This window comes from Notechis scutatus, chromosome 1 (genome assembly GCF_049901735.1).
Source record: "Notechis scutatus isolate UNSWTSFEM ecotype Mainland chromosome 1, rNotScu1.2, whole genome shotgun sequence".
Taxonomy (NCBI): domain Eukaryota; kingdom Metazoa; phylum Chordata; class Lepidosauria; order Squamata; family Elapidae; genus Notechis; species Notechis scutatus.
This window is the reverse complement of record NC_142009.1, coordinates 58,495,949-58,519,427: the sequence shown is the minus strand read 5'-3', so window position 1 is coordinate 58,519,427 and position 23,479 is coordinate 58,495,949. Positions and strand designations below refer to the sequence as shown.

The window sequence follows — 23,479 nt, the reverse complement described above, 5'->3', positions numbered from 1 at the left end:
GATTTGAGGACAATCTCCCAAATAAGCTTCTTCTGTGCTAGCTTTATAGAAGCCCTAACTTATGAGCTTCATCCAGCTCATTCTCCTATCTCCAATCCATAAATATCTCCAATGCATACTCTTCTTGAAAGAAAATTTATAGTTTACTGAGCTCATTTCTGAAGAACAAACAAGCATAAATCCATGTCTAAATGACGGCTTCTTTCAAACATTGTTCTCCAAAGGCAGAAATTGCAATTGCCAATAACTACAAAACCAAGGACTGCTGTAAATTTCATACCACATAGATTTATATCAATATGGAAATACTATACTGGGTGAATAAGCTAGACATATTATAGGATTTCATGAATCATGACTGAAGTTAGTACTAACATACAGATGTCCTAGTAGATTTACTTATATCCAAACCATGTCATATTTCTGACTATACTGAAGAACACGAGCACTGAATTTAGAATCAGACATTCATTTTACTGTGTTGTAATTCTGAGGGAACAGGGATGCTGTGGCTCAGTGGCTAAGATGCTGAGCTTGTCGATCAGAAAAATCAGCAGTTCGGCAGTTCGAATCCCTAGTGCCATGTAATGGAGTGAGTTCCCATTACTTGACCCGCTTCTGCCAACCTAGAAGTTCAAAACCATGTAAAAATGCAAGTAGAAAAATAGGGACCACTTTGGTGGGAAGGTAACAGTGTTCCATGAGTTTTTGGTGTTTAGTCATGCTGGACACAGGACCATGGAGAGTCTTCAGACAGCTCTCTTCGGCTTTGTAACGGAGATAAACACTGCCCCCTAGGACCAGAAACGAATAGCACGTATGTGCGAGGGGAATCTTTACCTTAATTCTGAGGGATAGCTAACGTGTGCCATTGTAGAACTACAGCTTCCAGCTTCTATAGGAAACACAATCAATGCTGGGAGAAGCTATTAGTTGTAATTCAGCAATATGTGCACAGATTACCTATATTTGGTTAGAGACTTGAGCATGCACAGAGTCTATTCTCCTTTTATCTAAATTCTTTGCTTCTTTATACTGGACCCCAGTGGATTACTCCTGAGAAAAATAACCTTGATACTGGAATTAAGTTCAAACATGTCCACCGATACGTCTATGGATCAGGATAATTGACATTCTGGAAATTATAATTCTTTGTGTAAATTCTTAGTGTGGAATAACATTATTTTCCTTCCTTGACTGGACTTACCTTATCCATGGATGCTTTAAGAGCTTCCACCACAAGAGGACAGTACGTGTATACATTTCTTTGTCTTCCAGGGAATGTGTGATTGTCATTTGTAAGTATGGGTCTCATATGACCTTGGAAATCACAGGGTCAAGATGTTACTGGATAGAAATTTTTATTTTGAAACATTCTTAATACCTAGCTTTTTTAGTTTTTGAAATTTAATAAAATTCTTTAAAAAATAACTGGCTTCATAAATGTAGTTAACTGATTGTAATATCATGTTATGGATGTTTCCTAAGATACCTTTTCCTTCCTGGTTTTGATTTTCATTAATTTACATATTCATTTTTTTCCTTGGTACTATATTCCGTGCAGTAACATATAAAACATACAGAAACCTTCTTTATACTGATTTTAGGAAAAGGCTATTTGAATCAGAACATCAGATGGAAATAGAGAAACTTTCCCATTTCTGTCAGAGCAGCAAGAAAAATTGCTTTAATATACTAATCAACATCAGCAATACTTTCAAGATATACAGTTAGCTTTACGTTTGCAGAAAGAGTCCTGTTTGCATGGATACAAGAATAAAACTCATTCAAAAGGATGTGTTCTCCTTTGACTGTATTTCAGGATTTGAGTTTTTTTCATCTGGTACCTGATTCCTCACTTTGTGAAGGCTGGCTGCAGAAGATTAAAAAAAAAACACCCATTGCTGTCAAACATTGCATCTCCCCATTTCTTGACCTTCTGGGAAAGCAGCTCTAAATTTATCTCCTACCAAGAGCTTATTGGGGCTTTCATGATTCTCAGATTTTTGAAATGTACAGCACATCTTACTGAAAGACAAAAAAAGGAGAAATGTGCCATGTTTTACTTTAGAATGAGTTTTGAAAGTCAGTTTTACAAGTGAGCAAAAATCTTTAAAGATATTAATAAGGGGGCAATGATTAATAATAAATAACACCCACCCTCCACATTCAATATTAGCATTTCAAAGCAATTGTTCTTGCTGCAGCAAATGGTGATACTTTCCATTAATCATTAAAAGGACAGAGTTGCCTTCCTCAGCACACACATCATTCCTCTTCCATCTATCACAATGGATGACATTGATCAGAACATGAATTTTTTGCTCCTTGCTATTTTGTTCTCTTTGATTCATCTTGGCTGCATAACCTGAGAAGGAGCAAGTTAGGAAAATGTTCTTTTTAAAAAAAAATAACCAGTCAACTAACCAACACTTGCCACATTTAATTAATATGTATTTATTTTCTGTACCATTTTCCTCCATTATGACGGATTGGAATAGATTCCATTTAAAATCAAGTAGGCATGCTACCTATTCACTACAAGCTGAAACCTGGACCATTGTTAAATGCCTGATTCTGGCTTGTCAGTTAACATACAAATGCTATACATGTCAGTTAACCTACAAATCCCTCCCCCCAAATGACTTCTAATGGTATTGGTTGTTATCTGAAGCAGGAATTCCATAGTCTTAAGGCAATCTGCCTAAAGCTACCTCATATTTCTTTATAAATTGGCATGGAAGAACCAGAGGTCATATATCTTTTGCATCAAACACTTGCATATTCGCTGAAAGAACTTTAACAAAAAGGCAATACTCCATCTTGAAGAGTTGTAGATACTGGCTTGAGTACATTAGTACATTGTTCAATAAAATAAATAGTTTGTACAGTAAAGGCATACTGAACAAACAATGTATCTTCACCATGCTTTTAAAATACTGAACAAACAGTGTGTCTTCACTATGCTTTTAAAATATCATTATTTAAAATAACTTGAATTTTTAATAGTGCAAAATGGATTATTGCAAGGAGTGTTGATTACATTTGGATACATTGGGAAAGAATGTCTGGCCAAGCAGGATCCATTGATGCCTAATTCGATTATTTGCAAACAAAAGCAAATCATGAACTTCACTGCTATGATGCTAACTGTTTTGTTATTTCTGTTTGTAAGTTGATTGCACAGACGCAGTGTCAGAGACACAATGTTCGTGCATTAGCCATATTGCTCCAAGCATACTTCCCCAAGCCTTCAATTCAATTGAATTAGTTACTGGCGATTCTGGTTACTGTGGTCCCAACACATTGGAAGCGTGCTAGTTGGAGAAGATTAGCATATGTTCAATAGCTTGTAGGAACAACATCTAAACTTGCAAAAACAATATCTTCTCAATTCAAGTATAACACGATATGAAATTGTTTGTTGTTGTTTATTTATTCTTGATTGGTCCATAATAATTTGCACCCAAACAATATGTTTGTCCCTTTCAGACAACCTGTTGCTGCTTCAAATAATTGCCAGCAGAGTGCGTTTTCTCACTGGCCGAGCTCTGCAGGACATCACGGACTGTCTGGCAGGTTAGAAAAGACTATGTATGGTGTGGAGTTTTTTTTCTGAACAATAATTCTGATAACAGTAGGAGGCAAAGAGCTCCTTTATTCACAGCTGAAGGCAGTATATTTCTATTTACAACTTTTCAAACTTGAAATGAGAAATGACTGCTTATTGAGTATATGGGCCAGCACTTTCTCCGGAGGATCTCTGACTTATTAGCACAGGCATGACTCGGTCTTGGAGGTGTTGTTTCTAACAACATTCAGGGAGGACAGTCACTTTGAAAAGATTGGTATTAAAAGAAGTTGAATCAATTGGGCTCATGTCTCCAAAATAGAGAAGAATATCTTGCAAAAATATATACACAATTTACTCCACAGAGATTTAAAAGTTATCCCATTCTATTTGTTGAAGGTATTAAGCTGAGTTTATTTCCAAATAAAAATACAAAATTCTTTTTCTGCAAATTTCTGTGTCAGGTTTATGAATATTGGATAGAATCAAATATTCCACTTCAGTTGCATTTTAGATACAAACCTATAAATAGATGTTATTTCTACTAGCATTTTCTTTCCCCTTTATTCTTTGAATTTTTAATATTGTATAAGTTCTGGTTTACAATAATTGGAAAACAGTGAAGAAACCATTGAACAAAGAAATTGATATAAGAAGATAAGAAGTCTAAATTAAAACATATGGTATAAAGGTTTAGATATACAACCACAATTTAAGAAACTCTGATTTTTTTTTTCCTAAGAAGGAATGAGAGGACGAAGAGAGATGTGGGTAAAACATTCTCAGTAAAATAAATTGGTTTATTGATTTGGTTTCTTGAACCAAAGTTGTCATGTCCTTTCCAGGTATTTGGATGACTCAGGAATTATTTCTGAAAACTGGTATTTTGCCTCCACCCCAAACCAGTTGCTATGGTCTCTTTAATCTATTGGACAATGGAAGCAAAAGTTTGCCAGAGGTCCAATCCATAGCTGTATCTGGCTGAGAATAGATCACAAGCTCCTTTTATCAGAATCCCAAAATTGAAACAAGTTCCTTCAATATATGCATCCGAAAGCTTATCACAATCATTCTTCATTAGCCACTGAGATGTAACTGGACCCAAAATATACTCATCAGATATCACTAAAAGGTCACCGGCGTCACTGGTGTTTGACCCAGTGCAGTACTCTTTAGCTTAGTGTTGCAATTTAGAAATTTGATATGGACATTTTAAATAAGTCTCTGTTTGAAATAGATAACCAAGCCATCTATTATGCTGTAAATCAATCAACCACTAAAAACAGACAGCATTCAAGAGCTATACTTTTTCCTGTGGGGGGGAAAAAAGCACTAAAGCCACAAAACAGCAATAATAATCATTTAAGATCAGCACAACTTCCATTTAGTAAAATTACCAAATGGCTTTATAATAAAACAGTAAATATTTACCCTACTCCTCTAAACCCCCATTTTACACAGTATACATGAAGTGGTACAACAATGACAGCACAGACTTGTTATTGAGGTATACTTAGAGGTGGTATTCAGCAGGTTCTGATCAGTTCTGGAGAACTGGTAATGGAAATTTTGAATAGTTTGGAGAACAGGCAAATACCACCTCTGACTGGCCCCGCCCCCATCTATTCTCTGCCTCCCGAGTCCCAGTTGATCAGCTGAGTCTTCTTTTGTTGCCCTGCACAGGAGAACGGAGCTGGAAAGCAGGTTAGTGGGCTGGGGATGAGAGGGGATTTTGCAGTAACCTTCCCCCAGGAGTGGAGAGGGAATGGGGATTTTGCAGTATCCTTCCCCTGCATCGCCTACCCAGCCATGCCATGCCCACCAAGCCACACCACAGAACTGGAAGTAAAAAAAATGAATCCCACCACTGGGTACACTTTCTCATTTTTTTTACTGCTTATGAAATGTTTTGGATGAAAATAACATTCTTTTTAAAATCTGTATGGACTATGCATATCTACTTTTAAAATTAATCAATAGTTACATTTTCACAATTTAAATTTTGAATACACTTTAGATTTGATGTAATAAACTGTCCTCCCAAATATTTGAATGAATAATGAATAATTATATTTCTTGAAAACATATACAAACCATTATTCTATAAGCATCCTAAGCAGGGGTGGGATTCTACAGGTTCTCACCTATTCGCTAGAACCGGTTATTAACATTCTAAGCAGTTTGGAGAACTGGTTGTTAGAAGAAATTACTGGCCTAATCCTGTAAGGAAGGCAGGAGGGAAACATTCTGGTGTTGCTTACAGAAACTGCCTCTCCATTAACTCTTATTACATTCTTAGCAGGACTAGACTTCCTGTCACAGGAACTTCTCTGGAGTTTTTTTTCCTCCTTTGCTGGTACTTTGCTTGTGTGGAGTGACCATTCAAAGTTACAATGGCACTGAAAAAAGTGACTTATGACTGTTTTTCACACTTACGACTGTTGCAGCATCCCCACAGTCACGAGAGGCCAGGCAAGGAGAAGCGTGCCTCGATGTGAGTGATGTTGAGTTGGCCATGCCCAGCCAATCACATGACCACCAAGCCATGCCCACCAACTAAGCCACGTCCACAGAACCGGTTGTTAAAAAATTTGAATCCCACCCCGATCCTAAGTCCCAGACAATAATGGTAACTTGCAAAAACTATATAGAGGATGTTGCAGAAATTATTATTTAGTGTTTCTATAGCTTTTATCATGAGCAATTAATTTAACATATGTTGTTCTAATATCAACCATATAAGATAGGTCATTATTATCTCATATTGCAGGCTAAGTGACAGCAATGTCTTTAAAATCACCATCAAGCTCATAGCGGCAATGAGAAGCCACAACAAAAATAACATCCAAAATTTAGCCAGTGTCTTTTCCCCCTATCCAATGACCAACTTGCCACAGCCAACTCGCCATGGGACAACTTGCTGTGGGACAAGAATTACACTAATATCAAAGAAAAGGTGGAACAAAATCATTAAAGAATGAATACAAAAAGAGGGACCAAATGAAATATGAATGGCAAAAATTTAAATAATTTTTATTTACTTTATATAATTAAATTGAACTGTTAAAATTGTCCTACGGTAAGTTGTTCCACAGTGAGTTGGCTATGATGAATTGTCCCATGATCAGTTGGTTCTTTTGAGTTGGCCATGGCATGGTGGCCATGGTGAGTTGGCTGTGGCAAGTTGTTCCATTCTTCAGATGAAAGATTCATTACAGCGTACTTCAACCATCCAGGTGTCCAAGCCAAGTGCATCGGGTTGGGAAAGGCTGGTGTTTTTGACTTACACAATCTGGTGTTCCAATTCCTAAAGCATGTAAAATAACCTTAGGATTAAGAACAAAATTAATGTCTTAATTCATTTATGGTTATTTGTTTTAAAATAATAACCAAACATCAATAATCAGAGGTGCTGCTGATAAGGTACTCATGTGCAGAATTCCACTTAATGTCCCCAAACAATTTTTAAATATTCAAAATGTACTTTAGGTATAATTACAGAAGGAATTCACAAAAAATTAGATTCAAATCACACGTATGTACAGTTTTTGTTCATTGAAAAGGAAATTGTCTCAACAGTTTTTCAAATTTTAGTGCTATGCCTGCAATAAAAAAAGTGAGCAGCTATCCTAGTTTACTATTTCTGAACTGTGACCACTTGAAGTTATATGGACTTTAATTCCCAGAATTCCCCAACCAGCCAAGATTGAGAATCACCAATTTTGTTATTTCAAGATCTGCAATCTTTTGCTTTCAGGTCTTGTGGCTGTTGCTTATCCACGGAAGCCTCAAGTTGTGGAACGTCAGATCCTTCCTGTTCTCTGGTATTTCCTGAATAACATGATTGGTAATGGGGTATTACCTGGGAAGAGTGGAAATGTGAGAACTGTGGTGTCTAAACTGGCTAAAAGCTTGCACAAACAAATGGGACTGAAACTTGAGGAATACGTTTGCAACCAACCACAACATGTGATCAAACTTTTTCAAGATCTTCTAGATATGGATCTTCAATGAAAAAAAAGCCTGTTACTATTTCTGGAACAATTTTAGTGGGACATTTCAAAGAGAAGCAAAAAATGGATAATGATACAGAACTTGCCATTACTTAACCTTTTTATTTTTGAAGTGTAAGAGTTTCCTGTTGAAAGCTTTTAGTAATAATCTACAATGGAAAATGTATATAATATATTTTGCTGTAGAATTAAATTATCTATTTTTTTTAAGGTTTAAGCTCCACCACTTCTGACCCATAGAGGTTTCATCAATGATAATAATGCAGAAATGGCACAACAGTAACCTTTGTATGTGTAAAAAGAGAAATTTATTTATGTAATATATATCAATATTGTGTGATAAAGTGATAGAGGTAAACTTTAAACCATAATAGTTCCTCTATCTCTATGGATTGCCAGTTAGGGAAGATGGATTACGTGACCACAACAAGATTCCAGTTTGAGTGAATACCAATTAGTGGTAGCTTCCAAACTACCATGTAAACTGCCCATAGAGTTATTCCTTAGGTCAGGGGTGTCAAACTCAAGGCCCACAGGTTAGATTGGGCCCATGGGGTGCTTAGATCTGTCCTGTGGGACCACCCTGGAAAAATTGAAGGACTGTCCCATGGTGCCTTTGCCAGGAAAAAAGCATCTTGGGAAGGCCGTGTGTGGCCTCCTGAGCTTCGTTTTCGCTGGCAGAGGGCTGCAGGAGGTTATTGTGGCCAAAAATGGAGCCCAGGCAGCAGCCATGGAACTTTGATAAGTGATGAGCTGGCCACATCTACCCTGCCCATGCCCCCCTGGTCCCCTGAGGTCAAACACAACCCTGATGCGGCCCTCAATGAAATTGAGTTTGACACCCCTGTTTTAGGTGATTACTGGAAAAAAATTGTGAAGGGATGAAGTGCTGGGCACAAAATGCATAAGAAATATTCCAAACAATATTTTTCTTCCATTCAGTTGACCTGTTATAGAGGCAATGATACACTTTTTCCACTTAGCACTGGCATGGCATATTCTCATTTCTTTCTTTTTTAAAAAGCCATCAAGGAGGGGGAAAAAATGGAACACCATACTCTTATCAGATTAGTTTGGTTGCAGTTTGGAAGAACCAAGAAAATCTAATTTATCTCAGTTCCTTACTGTGTTAGAAATTGGAGATGATATAACTTGTCACTACTTTCCATTCATTGTTTTTGATTCTGCCTCTCCTCACTTAATTAGCGAAGTATCTATACAGTGCTTCATTCAGTAATACAATATAGTAGAGTGGTTTGGAACATCTGGAATTGTTTAGTTGTACTCCAGAAGCACTAGCCTTCGGCAATGATTTCCACATTCATTCTGAAATACTGAAAGTCAAAATTAATCCCTGCAGCATTTCTATATGGACAGCTGTCATTTGCTAACATGACATGAATGTCAATCATCATTAGATCAATATTTTTTTAAAAAGTAAAATGTTTTAATTATTAAAAAATACATTTTAAACTTTCTTTATTTGCATTTCCATTTTGATCCTTCGACAAAAGACATTAAGTGTCAGCCCCAACAGGTAGGTCAAGAAATCAATGCCATATCAACAGTGGTGGGATTCATTTTTTTTTTACTACAGTTTTGTGGCTTGGTGGGCGTGGCAGGGGAAGGATACTATAAAATCTCCAGTCAGAGGTAGTATTTGTCGGTTCACCGAACTGCTCAAAATTTCCGCCACCATTTCTCCAGAACTGGTCAGAACCTGCAAAATACCACGACTGCATATCAGTCAAAAACTATTTTTTTTATCAGAACAGCTATTATAACAAGATTTTGCAAGTCTGAATGTGCTTCCCATTCTCTCATTTTATCTCCATGTGAATTAGGGATGGGCCTATCTGTGGCATTTTCTCAGATTCATTTCTTGGCATGGACTTAAACCACGCTTATCTGATTATTGCCTTGGAAATGGATCTTTCCTTTATCCTTCAAGGCCATTCCGTGTTGTCTCTACATTAACCTGAGAGTGAGTTAGGAAGGATTATCTGAAAGAAAATATTCAACCAACATGGGTATTTTGTCTGAACTAGCTGTAATCAGTAGTAATTAGTACCAGAGGCTTGTAAATGGCCTTAGATTCCTATTGGTTGACTCTCATGAAAGTCTGAAACACAAAAAGCTTCCTGCCTTAGCCTAGATCTAAGGTGTTTCCTCAGATCAGACCCAAAGCTTATATATTCCTGAACTATTTTGAGAATGGACCCATAGATCCTTTGGGATAGGGAGGGGGACAGCATAATTGGAAAGTGAATGCAATTCTAATAGTAATCGAGTTCCTTATTAAAGTCTTTGACAAGATAACACCAAAAGCATTTAAAGAAAAAAAAACCTCAAGTGATATTGGTGTTCTTTCTCGTGACATTTTAAGAGATTTATGAAGCCAAGGAGGAAAAGAATGTGTCAGTTTGGTGTGAATTGTCATAAGCACATTGAAGATATTCCGCTGTACCTCAGCACACCAAGCCATGTCAGGAATATTGTGGAGAGCTTGAATCAATATTCGAAGTCTCAGGTAAAATAAGCCCAAGCTAAGTACTTATATCCAGGATTAATTGCTGTATGTCAATAAACATCTGAAGACATCAGTCCCAGTAGTTACTCTGAATGAGGTTAAGCCCCCACCATAAGTTGGTGTCTGGAGCTTCTCTTGGACTCTTGGATACTGCCTAAATCAGGGGTCTCCAACCTTGGCAACTTTAAGCCTGGAGGACTTCAACTCCCAGAATTCTAGGAGTTGAAGTCCTCCAGGCTTAAAGTTGCCAAGGTTGGAGATCCCTGACCTAAACAACAGGTGGAGCTGTGGCTGCTGGTGGTGGGGGCTTCACCCAACTTTAACTGGTGCACCAAATGCTTACTTGGACCCAGATTTCTGGTAATTGATGCCATAATCTCAATATATCTGGATTACTGTAAAATGCTTTATTTGGGATAATATTTGCAATATTTGAAGACAGAAGTTGCTAGTTGCTAGGTGGAGCAAATCAGCCTCACAGGATGTCTAAAATTACTTTTATTGAGATTGATATAATCAATGGATTTTTAAGCTTATGGTTGCTGCATGTCCTCTTTCTTACACTTAAGTGAATTAGGGAGCTGTCTATCTGAGCTGGTTATAAATGCTATCTGGCTGTTTTGGACTTTAAAATGTTTCAGATCCTTTTGCTTAGGTAACAGTTCTTACATATTTCCACCAAGCTCATCTTCCTTATTCTCTAGAGAAGCTGCAATGGTCCAAGATGCGCTGCTGTTGAATCAGTTCTAGTATTGCAGGGCAGCACTACTTCTAATATTTTTGCACTGGTTACCAGCAGGTTTCCAAAATTGACTGAGCCTGCACATCTAGTAAGAACATCTCAAGAGGGTTTGTGGAAAGTTTTTAAGAAATTAGGTGGACATGGACTAGGTGATAGAGCTTTTCTGAGGGAGGGGGGTGGTTCTATGCTTTAAAACTTTTTTGGGGGGGATATGTTTTGGGAAATTTCTTCCCTCCTCATGTTCTGTGAGGCCAATAAAACAATCCTAATCTAACATGCTGATGGCATCCACAATTGATTTGAATGGCATCCACAATTCAGATAACAGATAACAAATAATCAGGGTTGGAAGGGACCTAGTAGGTCATCTAGTCCAACCCCCCACCCAAGCGGGAGACCCTACACCATTTCTGACAAATGGCAGTCCAATCTCTTCTTGAAAGTCTCAAGTGATGGCACTCCCACAACTTCCGAGGGCAAGCTGTTCCATTGGTTGATTGTTCTCACTGTCAGAAAGTTTCTCCTTTCCAGGTTAAATCTCTCCTTGTTCAGTTTCCATCCATTATTCCTTGTCTGGCCTACAGGCGCTTTAGAAAATAGCTTGACCCCTTCCTCTCTGTGGCAGCCCCTCAAATATTGGAAGACTGCTATCATGTCTCCCCTGGTCCTTCTCTTTACTAGACTAGCCAAGCCCAGTTCCTGCAACCGTTCGTTGTATATTTTAGCCTACAGTCCCCTAATCATCCTGGTTGCTCTTCTCTGTACTTTTTCTAGAGTCTCAACATCTTTTTTATAATGTGGTGAGCAAAACTGGATGCAGTACTCTAGGTGTGGTCTTACTAAGGCTTTATAGAGTGGTATTAGTACTTCCCTTGATCTTGATTGTATCCCTCTGTTAATACAATTTAGGATTACATTAGCTTTTTTGGCTACTGCTGCACACTGCTGGCTCATATTTAGCTGGTTGTCCACTAAGACTCCAAGATCCCTCTCACAGTTACTGCTATTGAGCCTGGTTTCACCCAGTCTATATGTGTACTTTTGGTTTTTCTTGCCTAAGTGTAGGACTTTACTTTTCTTTACGTTGAATTTCATTTTGTTAGATATGGCCCAGTGTTCTAGTCTGTCAAGATCCATCTGGATCTTGAGCCTATCTTCTTGGGTGTTAGCTATTCGTGCCAGCTTAGTATCATCTGCAAATTTGGTAAGTTCCCCTTCTATTCCCTCATCTAAGTCGTTAATGAAGATATTGAAGAGTACTGGGCCGAAGACGGAACCTTGTGGCACCCCACTGCTTACTTCCCTCCATGTAGACTTAGACCCATTAAGGACTATTCATTGACTTTGGTTTGCCAGCCAGTTGCGAGTCCATCTAGTGGTGGTGCTATCTATTCCACTTTTTTCTAGCTTACTAAGAAATAGGTTGTAGTCTACTTTGTCGAATGCCTTGCTGAAATCTAAATATATTATGTCCATAGTATTTTGCTGGTCTACTAATTTAATCACTGTATTGAAGAATGAAATAAAATTGGTTTGGCATGATCTGTTTTTAACAAACCCGTGCTGACTGCTAGTTATTACTTTACTTGTTTCTAGATGTTGGCAGATCTGGTTTTTTATTATCTTTTCTAGTATCTTCCTGGGTATTGATGTTAGGCTGATTGGTCTATAGTTTCCTGGGTCTGTTTTTTTTTCCCTTTTTTGAAGATGAGGAACCACATCAGCTCTTTTCCAGTCCTTTGGTGGTTCCCCGGTTCTCCAGGATTTTTGAAAGATATGGTGCAGTGGTTCTGAGATGACCTCTGCCAGCTCCTTCTATGCCAGCTTCTATGATCATACTTTTTAGAGTTTCCCAAGATTCTTGAGTTGTTTTCCCCTTTAGGATTTTCATCCATGGAATCTTTCCCAAGTTCTCCCTGAGTTTATTGAAATCAGCTCTTTTAAAATCCAAGACTCTGGTGTCATTATGTTCTGTTGCTTGTGTTTGTGTTATGTTGAATTCTAGTATGACACGGTCACTCTCACCCAAGGTTCCTGAAGTTAGGCATGTGGGCCGCTATCTTTCTCCTTTCTACTCACCTTCTGCTTCCTTCACAAGCAGCCAGCAGCTCCTCCCACAACCTCTGGGAATTTGAAATGCAATATCGACTCTAAACAAATCACACAATTGATTTGAATGGCATCCACAATTGATTTGAAATGCTGTTTGGAGGTGACTATGCCACCCAATTCTATGGACTGGTGTGAGTTACACAGTCTATACATGAAATAATGCTAATGTCGAATTGAAACAGTGAGAATTTGGCACAATTATACAGTAGAGCAACTCTTTCCTTAGTGTTGTTCACTTTAAATTCATAAAAGGGAAAGCAAGAGTATCTTTGCTCTGTAAACTAATTAGGCGCATGTACAAAGACTCTTGGCAATTTCTAGGTGTATAGCAGTTTTGAATCTTCTCAAAATCCCATGTATTTGGGCAAGACTAGGTTAAATTTTCCTTTCTCTAAATTCACATTGTGTGGCTTATGAGTTGACTCTGCATATATGAGGAAAACAACCCCGTTTGAATCCCAATCTCCCTTAAGTAGGTTTCTGCTCAGGGGATAATCCTGCTAATGAAAATAGACAGAAGTCAGTTTTACTAACAGTATTTCCTTTTTTAATGGTCTGAAAAAACAGGCAAGGTGAAACTGAGAAGGCAGAAGGAGAAGACAATACCAGGAAACAGCCTCTTTCCTTTGGATTGGAATGTTTTCTGGGAATAAAAAGACTGCTCAGGGTTAGGGATAGGAAACAGATGGGATTAGATGGAGGGCCAGGATTTGCAAAAGAGAATTGGTAAATGCTTCCTCCTGCCCTTGATTCTCTTCTAAAATAGTTTTTTCATAAAATAAGTAAACATAGGAAGATAGGATGAGGCACAGACACCCCATCAACTGACCCATCAACACTATATGAGAGAGAGAGAGAGAGCGAGAGCGAGAGAGAGAGCATTTGTTTTATTTATTAATTAGTTTGCTATTCCACCTTTTGCTACCCTGAAACCTGCATTGCAATTTCTAAAGTTTTATTATTTACTTAAAAAGGATTCTGCTCTGCTGCCTCATTCTCAGGATGCCTGAAAATATAGAACCATTATAATCTGAAGCTTTCTTTTTGAAGAGGCATTATGAATCACAATCACACTTACCTAGCACCCACCACAAAAGGATCAGTAAGTTTCAGGGCAGTTTAGTTGGCAAAAGTTGTGGGAGGGCTTAGGTTTCATCAGCCTCTGCTAGATTTATCCTGTTGACAGAGTGTGCCAGTTTCTACTCCAATTTTCTTGTTTAACCTTCACAAGGACACAGCAAGCAGCATTAGACATATACACACAGAGATGCATACTCACATGGGTATAAACACACATACATGCAGTTACACACAGTACAGAAGAGTGCAATTCAACTCAGAAAGAGCATACATAAGGGTATAATTCACAGTGTGGAAGTGTAGAAAAAAATTGGTTAGCAGTTTTAAATTGTCTTGTTATTATGCTACTACATCCCATTTTTTTCTGAACAAGACAAAGCAATATATAAAAGCATAAATATTTTTCTTACAGTGAATGTGTATTACAACAGAATTGAAAATTTCAAACTGGGCTCTCAATTATTTGTTCCATTCCTACAGATTAATTTTGAAATGGCCTTTTAACTTTGAAATGGCACCTTGGATGATTTTGAGACAGTCAATATCTCTCACGCCAACCTATTTCAGAGGACTGTTACGAGGATAAAATAGAAAATCCCTCAAGATTACCTTGAGCCTCCAGTGGAAAGCAGATATAAAGGGAATAATAAAATGAATAATAATCAGGAGGAGGAAGACTTGAAGAATAGAAAGAGAAACAAAACCATGCCAAACTCTGTCAAGGATCTTGGAGTACTCATCTCAAATGATCTAAGTGCTAGAGCCCACTGTAACTGCATAGCCAAAAAGGCATTAAGAGTTGTTAACCTAATCTTATATAGCTTTTTCTCTGGTAATATTACACTAATAACTAGAGCATACAAAACATTTGCTAAACCAATACTCAAATACAGCTCATCAGTCTGGAACTCACATTACGTATCTGATATTAGCACAGTTGAGAAAGTCCAGAAATATTTCACAAGAAGAGTTCTCCACTTCTCCGTTGCAGAATACCTTATGCCACCAGACTTGAAATTCTAGACCTAGAAAACCTAGAACTACGACACCTTTGGTCCGATCTAAGTATTGCATATAAAATCATACATTGCAATGTCCTACCTGTCAATGAATACTTCAGCTTCAACCATAACAATACAAGAGCAAACAATAGATACAAACTCAAGGTTAATCACACCAAACTTGATTGCAGGAAATACGACTTCAGCAACAGAGTGGTCAATGTCTGGAATACTCTACCTGACTCTGTGGTTTCTTCCCCAAACCCCAAAAACTTTAACCTTAGACTTTCTACTATTGACCTCACCCCTTTTCTAAGAGGTCTGTAGGGGGCGTGCATAAGTGCACCAACGTGCCTACCGTCCCTGTCCTATTGTTTCTTTTATTTTTCTTATATGTATCCATGTATTCATAGCTATGTTTTTACTTATACCTATTATCTTGTAAGCAATTGACAAACCAAATTAAAAAAAAAAAAACATACCACACGTTGCTAATAGTAGCATATAGCCCTTAATACTTGAAGGATCAAATAATGCTTAAAATATCAAATAAGCATATTGATAAGAATTCTTGGGTCCCAAATAGACAATCTTAACATTTTATATATTAAGGAAAAAATACAAATTTTTAAATTGCATCCAAAAAAATGCAATTTTTGAGGCACTTTTCTGTGAACAAGTTACATTATTCAGGACATTGGAACAGACGTTCCAAGTTCAAGTTCAAAATGTATATACATGCAATTTGTATATGCATGAGATATATTAGGTGAGAGTGAGACCCTCATTTGGGGAAGAATGAATGCTTTCTATAAGAACAGATGGCAAATGACCTGGGAGAGCTTTTCTGGAGATTGTGGATGTTCTATCGTCAGAACAAAGTAGACTCAAGACCGGAGTTGAGTTCAGCTCTTTATTAAACTGTCAGTAACTTCAACTAAAGTCGAGCCACGGCAGCCCTTTTTATAGCAGCTGATTGCGGCTCGCAACCAATGGCATTTATTTAAAACTCCCGCCGCTTAGGCGGCCAATCAGAACTGTTGTTATCTACCAATCGCTAGGCGGTAGTATCTGTCCAATAGGAATGCAGTATTACGAGTATGCAAAAACAAGTACATAACAGTGGAAATCATCCAGACATCGGTATAGTCCATTTTGGGTTAGATGGGAAGTGAGTCTGATTCTGCAGACTTGACTTAGGAAACACCTTCTCTATTCTCCAAAGATATTCAGCCTATCCTAACTGAAAGCTGAGACAACAAATTTGCAGGCAGTCTTCAATCTTGCCATGCCATTTCATACACAACTTCATGGAAAGAAAAATTGTTGTATGGAAAAGTCTACAATGGGAAGTTTTAAGAAGGAAATCTTTGTAGTTATTTCCATAGCATCTAATCCAGAGGACCCTATATATATCCTGTTAGTAGTTTTTCAAAAAGTATGTCCATGTGTGTGGGTGCGGATATGGGGATAGAATTTCCAAATCAAGTGCCTTTGTTGGAGGTGTAAATCCTCTTCCAAAGGCAATCAGAACAAATAAGAATAAATGCAGACAACAATGATGGGAATTGAAGTTCAAGGGCAAGAGACTACTTTAAATGTAAAAATAACACGAGGAGAAGGGAATATTTGTAAGATTTGGTCCTTGATCTCTTCAGTAAAGAGGTTTGACATTATGTAATCTAGCTTTGTTTCATTTTAGTTTGAGAAAGTTTTAATTAATGCTCATACACTACCTCTTTGAAAGGCTGGGTCTGCCTGCTTTGGATATCAAACACCTTGGAGTCTTTTCTCTCTCTCACAGTGCTAAGATAACACAACCCTACAGAGATACCAAAAATTACTAGTCTACAAATGTTCAGGGTCTTATGCTTCCTGCTATTGCTAACCCTTCATAACCTGAGAAAAAGATTGAAATGTGTATTTACATGTACTTGTTTATGTGTGGTTTGTAGATAGTTAGTTTATGGCCTATGTTTGTGTGGGCGATGCCAGAAATATTTTTAGCTTGGTTGTCTCTAAACCCTTCCCACCCTTTTGCAGAATTTCTTTATGAGCAATTGTTGTTCAGAGAGGTCTGCCTTCATTCGTAGGCATGATAATTATGCTCAGCAGTTAGCTTAAAGCCTCCTGCATAGATAAGAGAGAGAGAGAGAGAGAGAGAGAGAGAGAGAGATTGTCTCTATGCTATTTTTAAGATGAGATGTAAAATAAAATGATGGAATCGGGATAAACACTGTTCATATTATTAGTGCTGTGTGGGTCTTATTAGTATTAGGGGCCAGATAGGTGAACTCTGAATTGTGGTTGGCAGAGATGAAGAGAAACAGAATGACAAATTCAGCAATCCCTGTAGGGCTGACAAAGCAGCCACTGGAGAAGGAGGCAGTTATAAATAGATTGGAACAATCCTTTTCCACCTGTTGCTGAACTTAGAGCTGCTCTTGGTTTAGAATGTGTATAGACACCAAAGAAAAATTTGTTTTCCAAACCAGGAACAGTTGCGCAGGCAAGAACATTTTTAACCATTAGCCAGATATGGTATCAGCAAGAGTGCTCTCCCCCAAGGTCAAAATGGAGAATATGTTTAGTGACATCCGGTTTTCTCCCTCAGTCTCTTCCCTTTAAAAAAGCAATTGTGAAGGCTGCAGACTACAAGATAACCTCGAAAACAGTAAGAAATTGGGAGGAGATAAATTTTCAATTTCTTTCTATCTCTTTCTCTCCCATTATTGAAGAAAAGAAAACTATACAGATATATCAAATATTTCCCTGCAGAGTAAAGTGAAGGCAGTAGTATGGTGCCATAATAATAATAATAATAATAATAATAATAATAATAATAATAATAATAATAATAATAATAATAATAATAATAATAATAATAATAATAATAGAGAGAGGGAGGCAGAGAAAGCGAGAGAGGAGAGAATCAGAAGAGGGAAACAGTTCAATAGATCAGGAGAACTGTCTTCCATGGCCTTCTGCTGCAATGTGTCCTGAGGTACCAAGTTATTCTCCAAAACATGGGGTTGCCTGGTCACCTTACCATCATTAATTTTTTGTCAAGTAAAATGTCACTACCATGATGGAAAAATATATTCGTTTAAAGAAATATACTTAAAGTAAGTATTCCTGAAAATATCATGGATAGCCAAATAAATAGAGTTTAATCAGACTCCAATTATCATATTTTGGACACATTATGTGAAGCTCTAGCTCCTTTAAAAAGTCTACAGAAGGGAAGGGAAGAAGAGAATAATCATCAGCAGGGTGGATGGAGTCAGATACAGTGACATTGTACACTATTGGAAAATCTGAAAAAAAACTGAGTTAGAGGCAGATTGTCCCAAAGAAAATCCATCTATGTGGTCATTAAGTGTTAACACCAACTTGATATTGCCTATTCAATCAATTCAAAACCAGGGCATTGCATTATAATGCATTTATTTTAGGATCCTGCTTAGGATCTCACTTTGTTGAACCATGGTTCTAGCCAGAATTTAAAAAAAATGGTAGGGCTCCCTGAGTTGATAGGAAATAAAAACATTCTGGCTACTTATGTTTGATTTAGATCTCAGCACTGAGTTGCATGTTGTCCAACCTTCATGGTTTAAACATACATATATGGCCTCTGTGCCAAGGAAGCTATTGTACAGGTAAACCTTTACAGAAAAAAATGCTTTATGAAACCTTTATTTTGTGTCCTTGCCAACTTTTAGTTTCTGGCTGGGGAGGTGACACCCCATAAACTTTCATACAATGTATTGAAATGTGATGAGAAGTCAATGAACAGCCTCATTGTGTGTCAAGTTCCAAGCTATAATACTGTCTACGTATCCACATTAAAGCAATTAAACTTGCAAAGTGTTTCTGTTTATTGTGAAAATCACATATACCTTTTTGGTTAACAATAAAGCTGAAGCCTCATGAACATTTTGGAAACAGCTGTTAACAAAATGAACCAATTTTTTTAGTTCTAGAATAAGAACAAGCATAAAATGATACTGAATGTTGTTCTTTTTTTGGAAAGTGGCTTTAATGTGTGGTAACTTTTGAGTTGTGCATATGTTTTATAAATTAAAATATTCCTATTTTAATTTAGATTTCATAAGTTAAAAATAAATCCACATTTAAAAAAAAAGAAAATCACATTCTTCATTCAAATCAATGTTGCTAGTCTGAACTTTTATATTGTATAATACTACTGTTCCTTGGCAACTGGAGAAAACTTGAAGGAACTGCTTTAACAAGTCAGTGATAAATTGGCTCTGAAATTAACAGATATCTCCAACGTTCACCTAGTCCTTATTTTTTCCAGAAACAATTCAATCATGATCAGCAAGGCTGGGTTTTGTAGTCTGTAAAAGAGATTTGGATAGCATGGTTTTATACATAATCTGTTTGATCTGAATTACTACAGTACCAGGGAATAATGCCAGAGTTATAGTTAAAGTGCTTTGCTTACAGTTCTTGTATAAATGTTGAGATTTGGCGCCAACCATAGAAATTATATTGCTTTGCCTTATTCTGAAAATGAGCAATGACATTTTCCAAACTCTGCTTCATTTCAAAGATTTTTTATTTTTTATTTTTATTTATTTTGATTTGTCAATCACTTACAAGATAATAGGTATAAGTATATACATAGTTATGAATACATGAAATGGGTACATATAAGAAAAATAAAAGAAACAATAGGACAGGGACGGAAGGCACGTTGGTGCGCTTATGCACCATATGCATAGCATATGCATAGATCCATTCCAAAATGAGTTTAAAATTACCTATGGTGGATTGACATTTGAAATGAGACACAGGGAACTGTCTCTGAGAAAATGCCAACCCTGAGAGAACTCAGGTAGCAGTATTTATTGAGAAAAAACACAAGCAAAATACAGTATGCATATTCAGAAAACAATGACCTCAACAGGAGATTACTTCACCAGCATGAGAACACACAATCTTGGAAAGTCCCAGATGTTACCTTGCTAGGATGAGATCATACAGCCACGGAAAGTCTCATGGGAAAGTTTGGAAAGTCCCATGAGAAAGCACAACTGTGTACCTTGAACTTTCACCCATTTTCCTGTTCCTTCTAAACTTGCAGAATCAAAACAGGATGAGTCACTCTGAGCAAAGGTACTCCTACCCCCACCAAGAATGCCCACATCTCCCTAGACTTACTGCTAGTATTCAAAGGCCTTACAGAAAATGATAAAATGATTAATAAAATATATTACCACATTCCCTCCTTTTTATTTATTCAAAGATAGGGGTGTTTTAGTGGCATAGTACACAGTTCCCTCATGACCTGATCCCACACGCCGGAAGACTGAGGTACACATTTGTAATAGATTAGGAATACATTGAATAAAACAACATAATAAGATACATATAGCAATAATAATAACAACCCCTTGCAATAAGGAGCGAAACCATGATCCATCAGGAAGCCAGGACCACAGACTGTCCCAGAATGATGCATTAAACCCATCGGCTCCAGATTGATGCTGAGCAATACGATCTTCCATGTCCTGAACAGTCTTTGTAATGTTTGGCTCATAATTATGTATAAAAACACAACAATGCGAATGAATTAAAGCACAAACTCCTCCTTGGGCAGCTAACATAATATCTAAAGCATATCGATTTTGCAAAGTAACTGTACGAATTTCAGACATTTCTACATTAATCATCTTAATATTCTTTATAGTATCATTAAACATAGCAACAGTAAAATTATTTAAAATATGAATATCCCTATAGTTCATAGCAATTCCCAAAGGCGGGATAAGACCTCGAGAAATTTGTGTCCATAGATTACCTCCCATGGTTAGACCCGAATCCAATTCCCGACGATTTCGGATCCGAACATCAGGAGGCAATGTATCTAACTTATAGATAACCGGAATGACAAACCCCAAAGTACATGTCCCTGACCAATTTGCAGGGATTTGTCGATATGCCCACAGTCCGCATAAAAACCAAAACCCTTCCAGCTGTACATAACCTTGTTGACTTGCCGCTTGCATCAGCTGTTTCATGTCTAGATATTGATACTGGCCAAATGCGTCAGACTCATTTTTCCCATTTATCCAAGTTATGTTGTTCTCTGAACCATTTGTCCACTTAATAGTGTAATTGCAGACACTATGATTCCCCAAGAATTGTGAGTTTGTAATGTTTTGGAAACATAAATGTGCTGGAGACTGCAGTGCAGTCTTCACCTTGACCGTGAAGTTCATGGCATATGAAATTTTATGCTTTCCGGTCTGCAAAGTAGACCGATTAAATGGAACTCCATGTAGAGTCAGTCCTTCTCCCACTCTCCCAGGAAGGTGCATACACAACCAACAATTGGTGATGTTCAAGTTTTTGGCAGTTGTGCGCAAATCTTTAATGTAATTATTATCTGTCCACAAATCATCGCCCAAATCTCCGGCACGCTGAACATGCTGTCGCTGCTCTCTCCGCACCCGAGCAGCCCAGGACAGATTAGGCAGAATCAGCAGGATCAGGAACCACAGATGCACCATCCTGCTCCTCCGAAACTTCCTTCACAGGTGCCTGCGAATGATCAGGCCGAACACACCGACCAGGAACCCAACAAATTTGACCAAGATGTTCAACTGCTGCATAACCACGTCCCCACGTTATCAGCTCAGCAGGAACCCATGCTGGATCCGGAAGAAACCGCACCAACACCCGAGGTCTCACCGCATCTGTAGAAGGAGAAGAAAAATGCCTGCTGGCCGCGCGCAGGGGGTTACCAGACAAATTTAAAAATTTAAAGTATATAAAGCTAGATTTAATTGATCTTGAATCGCCGGAAGCCCCAGGAGCTTCCCTCCTTTTTATTTAATTTAGTCAACATGGTCTTGAGCGTGGCATTTGAGCAACAAAACACACATTCACATGCTGCTCCAAACATCCTTGTAACAACAAAAGCAATCTTAAAATATCAGGTGATATTCCAGGAGACAAATAAGAACCTGCTACAAAGGGTAACAAATTATACACATACAATGAATCCACTATTAAATTAAAATCCTGATTGTGAAAATTTTGAAAAGCCAAAACTACAGCAGCAAGTTCTGCCTGCTGGGCAGACTTCTGCTCTGATGTCACTTTTGTATGCCAAATTCCAGATTTATCTTTCCAAACACAAGCACCAAAACTTTCCCTCCATCAGTAAAAACTGTAGGAGCATCTGATATGCCCAATGGTATCCTTTCTTACATTTCGGACATACTGATTTAGGACGAACACCCTGTCCCATTGATCTCTTATTCTGCTGACTTTGACCTCCTCCAGGAGCCCGACATTGCGCTTTAAAATGTCCAGGCTTCCCACAATTGAAACAATTCCCCTTTTGAGCATGTCCTGTTTGTAAAGCCAGAGCTAAAGTTTCCATGTTAAAAGACTGACTCCCTACCTTTCTACATGCATTAATCAAATCTGCGATTTCTCGCTCTCCACTTGCTATAAGTGGATTTAAAATCTTTTGCAATCTGTGTTAGCTTGTTCTACTGCTAGCTTAAAAGCAACTCTTTCTGGGCGAATTGATTATCAATTTGTCTTTCTATAGCCAATTTCAGTCTGCTAATGAAATTTTCATAGGGTTCATTGTTCCCTTGTTTGATGTTAGTAAAGGTCTTCTCACCACCTTCGCCGTCAGGGAGAGCCCCTACGGCTTGAAAAATTATTTGTGGGAGAAGAACGAACCCTTCCTCAGGCATACCATCTCTCTGTTATTCCACTGTTGTAAAATTACCAGCTCCGTAAAGCTGATCTGGAGTAACATTTGCTGTTCCCCTCTGGACTGCCAGCTGTCTCCATTTCTGATCTAACACCAAATATTGAGCTGGAGTTAAAATCATATTCAACAGAGCTTTCCAGTCAGCCGGAATCATTTTATTTCCATAACCAACTGCTTCTAACAATGCCTGAGTATATGGCGATCTAACACCATATTCTTTTGCTGCTTGCTTAACTTCCCTCAAAATCCTGAGAGGTAAAGGCTTCCACTCCCGCTGCGGATTTAATGCAGCATCCATGACAATTTCCACTGGATTAAGTTGAACTTCTACTCCAAACTCCACCAAATCATCTCCTGATAATTCCCTCTATTCTTTGCTTCTTGAATAGCTGCAGTAACTGCATCCACCTGAACCCTTAAAGGTAAACTCTTATCCTCTGACAAAGTATTTCTAGCGCCGGACAGTTCCCCAGATTTATCTGGAGGTGCCGTCGGCGGCAACAAACGTACCGCATGGTAAAGCGGCAAACCTTCTTCGGGGGTGATAGGAGCGGTTGTTCATAAGTAGCTAACGCATCCATAATCACCCTCCAGGTTAACAAAATTGAAGAAGGGGCACGAGGTTCCTCGTGCAAAAATTTCCCTATCTTTTTCCAGGACTCTACTTT

General features: G+C 37.9%; 1 protein-coding gene across 2 annotated transcripts in view; it reads left to right on the top strand.

Moving 5' to 3' along the window:
- Window positions 1-9,062, top strand: part of TOGARAM2 (TOG array regulator of axonemal microtubules 2) — a 61,740-nt gene extending 52,678 nt beyond the window's left edge. For both annotated transcript variants that reach the window (XM_087965138.1, XM_087965144.1), the window contains exons 18-19: window positions 3,493-3,579; window positions 7,329-9,062. In XM_087965138.1, the coding sequence (XP_087821264.1) occupies window positions 3,493-3,579; window positions 7,329-7,585 (344 nt within the window). In that variant the 3' untranslated portion in view covers window positions 7,586-9,062. The remainder of the gene's footprint in view (window positions 1-3,492; window positions 3,580-7,328) is intronic.
- Window positions 9,063-23,479: the final 14,417 nt, after the last annotated feature.